The 6,724-nt window shown below is 52.2% G+C and overlaps 1 protein-coding gene across 1 annotated transcript; it reads right to left on the bottom strand.

The window, feature by feature from the left end:
* Positions 1-848: 848 nt before the first annotated feature.
* LOC123058009 (UDP-glycosyltransferase 75C1-like) lies at positions 849-2,629 on the bottom strand. The gene has a single exon (XM_044480854.1). It carries the CDS (start codon positions 2,537-2,539, stop codon positions 1,088-1,090), a length of 1,452 nt encoding a protein of 483 aa, XP_044336789.1. The 5' UTR covers positions 2,540-2,629; the 3' UTR covers positions 849-1,087.
* Between the last annotated feature and the right edge of the window lie 4,095 nt (positions 2,630-6,724).

The following is a 6,724-nucleotide window of genomic DNA, read 5'->3' as shown; positions in this document are numbered from 1 at the left end:
ATAATTTTAATAGATTTCTGCGCTCTGGGAGGCTCCCCTTCCTTCTATAACAAAAATCTATTTGAACAGGGCTCCTGCCCCTTCCATCTAGCCCACGTGCGAACTTCCATCTAGGGTTTCCTTGTCTCTCACCGGCGCCGCCGATCTGGCTCATCTCCTATGATCCTTGGATCATGGAGGCACGGTGGATCCCGGCACTTGCCGGCGGGAGGGCTCCATTTTTAGATGATTTTTTGAGTTTTGTTAGGGTTTATGTCATGCTTAAGAAGACGAGGCAGCGGTGGCTTCTTGATGATGGAATAAGGTCCTCTCCGCCTAACCCCCGTCTCGGTGATGTTTCAAGCATCGTCAGAAGGCGTGTGGAGGTTTATCTCCGACGGATCTCGTGGGATCCGGTCGGCGTTTGTCTTCGGTGGATCTGACTGGATCCGGTCTTCGTTCGCCTACGTCCGTGTGTCTGCAGGTTGGATCTTTCCCGTCTATACTTCTCTTCATCGGTGGCGGTTGCTGTTCTGGTGTTAGTCATATGGGTCCTTAGCACGACGACTTTCCGGCTGTCTACTGCAACAATGTTTGCCCGGCTCCGACGAGGGAGGGGTGATGACGGCGGCGCGCCTTCGGCTTGCTCTAGTGCTTGTAGTTGTCACTAGGTGGTCTACGGACTTAGATATAAATTTTGCTTCTTGTATTCTTTGTACTACCTTGACAGTTGAAAGTTTTCTTGCAAAAGAAAATCTATTTAAACAGAGAGATTTGCCATCCGTAAAAGTACGTTGTTTCCCTCCGTGCGTGTGGTATTATCGTCCTATGAGGCACACACATCTGACACTGGTGCGGAAATCCCGACAATATGCGGATGGCATTCGATCTCTCTCCCAGGTAGCAGCGCTACCAACAGGCAACAGTCTTTGGCACCACATGGAACACATGGTTTTTGCAATAAAATAAAAACAGTCTTCCGCAACAACAATAAAAACAGCTGCAGCGCCGAATCGACAGGGACACAGCTGCTCGAGTCGTCTCGTCCTGCTATTCTCTGTCGATTTTGCAGGACCATGCAGCGTAGGCAAGCCGGCCTACCGGCTGGCTAGTTGCCGGCGACGAACGCCCTGAGGTTCCTCTCGGATGAGCCGCCCACGGCCGCCGCCGCCCTCGCCTTCTCCCTCCACAGCGCCGCCTTGGCGCGCACCACATCCGACGTGGCGAAGCCGATGCACCTCCGCAGCTCGTCGGCCTCCAGCACGCCGTCCTTCTCACTCACGGCGGCCCGGACCCCGGTGCCGAGCTTCCGCTCCACCAGCCACGCATTGGTGCCCTGGTCCGACCACTGCGGCGCCCCCACGACCGGCACGCCGCATGCCATGCTCTCCAGCGTCGAGTTCCACCCGCACTGCGTCACGAAGCACCCCACCGCCGGGTGCGACAGCACCTTCCCCTGGTCGCACCACTCCACCACCATGCCCGCGCTGGAGCCGATGCCGCTGCACGACTCGTCGCCGTCTATCTCGCCGCGGTTGTCCTTCCTCAACACCCACAGGAACGGGCGGCCGATCTCCGCCATGCCGCGCGCCACCTCCGTGATCTGCCGCTTGCTCATCGTCGACAGGCTCCCGAAGGAGATGTAGACGACCGACCCCGCTTCCTGCGCGTCCAGCCACTCCAGGTACCCCTTGCCGTCCGGCTTGAACAGGTCGTTGTTGTTGTTGACCGACGTCGCCGATGCGTCCAGGAAGGAGAGCACGGGGCCGATGGGGACGACGTCGACGCCGTGCTGGTGCAGCGTCGCCACCGCATCAGGCTCCATGGCGTCGAACGTGTTGACGAGCACGGTGGGCGTGTCCCCGCGGTCCAGCACGTCGAGGAGCTCGCGGAACGCGGTGAGGACGAAGGCGTAGGGGTGGTCGACGTCGGAGGCGATGGTGAAGAACGACGGCAGGTCGCGCACGCGCATCGGCGGCAGCCCCCGGACGCGGACGTCCGCCCACGGGTCGCTCGCCGCGGCGGCGACGGCCTGGTCGAGGTCGTCGGTGCCGCGGAAGAAGTGGAGGTAGGCGGCGAGCACGGTGGCCGGCTGGATCCAATAGGCCGCGGCGGGGACGCCGTGCGCGCGCGCGACGCCGGCGACCCAGGAGAGCATCACGGTGTAAACCACCTGCGTGACGGGGGCGCCGGCGTCGCGGAGGCGCGCGAGCACGCCTCCCAGCGTGTGGGACCCCGCGGCCTTGAGATTGGACATGTAGTACGAGACGTCGTGCGCTGACGTGTCGAGGCCGCCGTCGAAGCCGTCGGAGTAGGGCACGTAGTGGACGCCGGCGCCGTCGACGTGGCCCACCGCCTCCGCGCCCTCGTTCTCCGGGAACATCTTGCGGAACGCGGAGACGGGGGTGGAGAAGGTGACGCGGGCGCCCGGCGAGGCGCTGAGGAGGCGCAGCGCGAGGTGGCGCGCCGGGTTGATGTGGCCCTGCGCCGGGAACGTGACCACGAGGAAGTGCGGCGCCTCCCCCGCGCGCTCCACCTCATGCGCCACCATGGCCGGCATTGCTGCGAGTGGGAGAGCGAGCGTACGTATGAGTGTCTTGTCGTCGACGTGTGTTCGTCGTTGCTGTGTTGGGTTGAGTTGAGGCGAGTCATCGACGGGTTTCGCTTGTTATATACGGCGGCGATGACGAAAGCGCTGAGGTGTAGTGTAGTAATGCTGGGCTGGCGCTGGGCACGGTACAGATGTAAGCCAAGAGGGTGTGGCTTGGAAAATATTAATGGCTGGAGGCTGGTGCCAGTCACGGTATCTATGAGTAATCACGTTGGCTATTTACCAGGGGTCTGGTTTCTATTTTTGGCCTCAGTGGCATAGAGCGAAACACTGACCTGGGACAGGGAGGCTCCAGCGTACCGTGTAACGGAGAGCCGGGACCTGGCCGGAGACGGATACAACACGGCTCGCCGCTACGTCGCCGGCAGGGGAGAAGGAGGTTGATGGTGTGGGTGCAAGAAGGTGGGGGCTGGTCGCCGGGGCCGGAGGAAGGACCGGTGCTCAAATCAACATTCACTAGTCATGGTCATGAGTTAGGCCGCGTATGGCCGTAGCACCCCACGTACGATGAAAGTCCCCCACACCGTCAGTGATTGTCAGGTTGTTGTTGCAGCAAGTGCCGCAAGCGGCGGGCGATGCTACAACCGCACGTCTCATTGACGATGCACGCAATGTTGTGTGTTGTTGTTGCAGCGGCTTGCCAGCCTCCTGATCTGTCACCAATGTTGTGAGCTTTGGCGTGTTGTCGCCGTTGTCGCGACGCCCCAATGTTGCAAGCAGTGACGTGTTTTCAGCATTGCAGCATGCGATGCTGCAAAGAGAGACATGGTCTGCTGCGATGGAGCGACGAGGTGCGACAATTGGCACTACTGGCGAACAAGGTGATGGTGCATGGTGACTATGTCTTGCTGGAATTTTATCTATTTATGGGCCAGCCCAATAATAATTTCAAAAATTCCTAATAAATCCTAGAGGCTCATTTAGCTCATTCGTGCAAGGCAAGGGGCACTTCTAAAGTTTAGTCTCACATTGCTAGTTTAGAGAAAGTTGGACCTCTTTATAAGGGAGGTTCTTTCCCAACATGTATGAGCATGAGAACAAGAGGGACATCCACGCGCGCTCCTCCTCCGCCGCCACGCCACTTTTTTTGTAGTGGACATTGAATCCGAACGGCTCGCCTCTTCGGCTGAAGTATAAAAGGGAGGTCGCTCCTCCCAAAGAGACGCACCAGAACAACACAAACCTCTCGCACTACTGCTACGATCTTCCCCATCCCGGCTTGCGGCGTGCACCGCAGGTCGGGACAGTAGGCCTCCAAAACCGCACATCTTTGAGTCCTGTACGGGAGAAGGGTGATAAGGTTTTTGAGGACCGCTCTGGGGGACTACTGACTTCTTCATCACGGACTCCGACGACTACTTCCTCGACGACGACTTCTTCCCCAATGTCGACAACCTCATCGACGACATGGCTGGAGAGGATGTCGACCCCAAGTCCAGTGCTTCTTCTGCTGTTGTCCCGTACGTATTCTTGCTCTTTCTGTTAAAAGTCCTGCCACAGCTCTTAGCTCTAGTTTCTGCCCTACATATGTTAGGTTCTACTTCGTATATGCAACTTCATCTAGTGTATGTTCTAGATGTGTTTAGTTCAACTTCATATATGTAGATGCTATCTACTTTCTCTTTGTCAAATTGCATGACTTGCTTTATCTCTGCTATATTAGTCATGCTTTATCTAGTATTTCCGTTAGCAAAATTATTTGGTAAATTGCTCATATTTCCAAAAATCCAAAAACCTTATTATAGGCAATTTACACCAAGTGGTTTTGCTGCTTCCATGAGACCTCCTATGTTTGAGGGTATCCACTGTAAGAGGTGGCGCGTGAGAGCGGTCTTATGGTTTCAAACCATGAGTTGCTATGACGCCACTCTTGGCAAACCTGAAGGGGAGCATGATGCCCAACAGGAACAAGCTTTTCAGAAAATGGATACTCTGTTTAAGGCTGCTCTCTTGAGTGATCCTGGTGAGAACATAGTTGATGCGTATGCGTCAATTGACAATGGAAAAGATATGTGGGACGCACTCGAGGCCAAGTTTGTGGTCTCGGATGCTGGCACTGAGTTGTACATCATGGAGCAATTCTATGATTACAAGATGACTGAAGATCGCTTCGTGGTTGAGCAAGATCATGAGATACAGTCATTTGCTAGAGAACTTGAGCACTTCAATTGTATGCTACCGGACAAGTTTGTTGCCGGAGGTATCATCACTAAGCTTCCTTCTTCATGGAGAAACTTTGCTACCTTATGAAGCATAAGAGGCAGGAGTTTTCCGTTCCGGATCTCATTGGTACTCTTGATGTGGAAGAAAAGGCGAGAGCAAAGGACACACGTGCTCGAGGTATTGATGGAGGATCTAGTGCCAATCTGGTACAAAAGTAGAACTTCCAGCCCACAAGTTCAAGAACAAGGGCAAGTTTGATGTTAAAGCAAAGTTTGATGGGAAGAACAAGGCTGTGCAACACAAGAACTTCAAGAAGAAGAATGACAAAAAGAAAGGTGTTTTTCATGTGTGTGGGGATCCTGATCATTGGGCTCCTAGTTGCCCTAATCGCTATGACAAGCGTCATCCTGGGAAAGGTGGCAACACCGCTAATGTTGTCATTGGAGACACTGACATGAAGGATGTTGGGTATGGTATATTTCCCACTATTCTTTCAGTATGTCATTCTCCTGATTGGTTGATTGACACGGGTGCTAATGTGCATGTATGCGGTGATATTTCCATGTTTTTATCATATCAGACCTCAGGGACTTCAACCATGCTGATGGGCAACGGTTCAAGTGCTTCTGTTCGTGGTGTTAGCACGGTCGATCTGAAGTTTACTTCGGGGAAGATCGTGCGGCTAAAGAACGTGCATTATGTCCCCTCCGTCAATAAAAATCTTATTGGCGGATCTCTTCTGTGTAGAGATGGCTACAAGCTTGTCTTTGAGTCGAATAAATTTGTAATATCCAAGTATGGAACCTTTGTTGGTAAAGGCTATGAGTCAGGAGGCCTGTTTCGTTTATCCTTATCAGACGTTTGCAATAAAGTTGTTAATCATATTTACAACAATAGTGAATCAAATGCGTGGCATTCACGTCTTTGTCATGTTAACTTTGGTTGCATGTCGCGACTAGCCAAATTGAACTTAATCCCTAGTTTCACCACTGTCAAGGGATCTAAGTGTCAAGTTTGTGTGCAAGCTAAGCAACCTCGTAAGTCTCACACGACTGCGGAAATGAGAAATCTTGCACCACTAGAACTCATACATTCGGATCTATGTGAAATGAATGGTGTTTTGACAAAAGATGGAAAGAAATATTTCATGACGTTAATTGATGAATCCACTAGATATTGTCGTGTGTATCTTCTGAAATCTAAGGATGAGGCTTTGAACTTTTTCAAGATCTATAAAGCTGAAGCGGAAAACCAACTTGATCGAAAAATCAAGAGGCTTAGGTCCGACCGTGGTGGAGAGTATTTTTCCAACGAATTTGATGCTTTTTGTGCAGAACATGGTATAATCCATGATAGGACGCCTCCCTATTCACCTCAGTCAAATGGGGTAGCCGAAAGAAATAATCGTACTCTAACTGATTTGGTTAATGCCATGCTAGACACATCGGGTCTCTCCAAGGCATGGTGGGGGGAGGCGATATTGACTGCATGTCATGTCCTAAACCGAGTTCCCACAAAGAATAAAGAGATAACTCCATTCGAGAAATGGGAGAAGAAAAGATTAAAACTCTCTTATCTACGAACCTGGGGTGGTTTGGCGAAAGTCAATGTGCCAATTCCAAAGAAGCGTAAGCTTGGACCAAAGACCGTGGATTGTGTTTTCCTGGGATATGCTTTTCATAGCATTGGTTATAGATTCTTGGTTGTAAAATCTAAGGTACCTGACATGCATGTCGGTACGATCATGGAGTCGAATGATGCAACTTTCTTTGAAGATATCTTTCCCATGAAGGATATGGCTACCTCATCTAATCAGGAGATGCCTAGTTCATCGAATCAGGAACCAGTTACAATTACTGAACCTGCCATTTTGATGGAACACTTTGGAAATCCCGTGGAGGAGAACAATGAAGTTCCTATTAGGAGCAAGAGACAGACGACTGCAAAATCCTTTGGTGATGATTTTCTTAT

This window comes from Triticum aestivum, chromosome 3A (genome assembly GCF_018294505.1).
Source record: "Triticum aestivum cultivar Chinese Spring chromosome 3A, IWGSC CS RefSeq v2.1, whole genome shotgun sequence".
Classification (NCBI taxonomy): domain Eukaryota; kingdom Viridiplantae; phylum Streptophyta; class Magnoliopsida; order Poales; family Poaceae; genus Triticum; species Triticum aestivum.
This window is presented reverse-complemented; position numbering and strand designations above follow the sequence as displayed.

Coding starts and splice junctions, on each gene's coding strand:
- LOC123058009 (XM_044480854.1), bottom strand. CDS start 2,539: ATGCCGGCCATGGTGGCGCATGAGGTGGAGCGCGCGGGGGAGGCGCCG.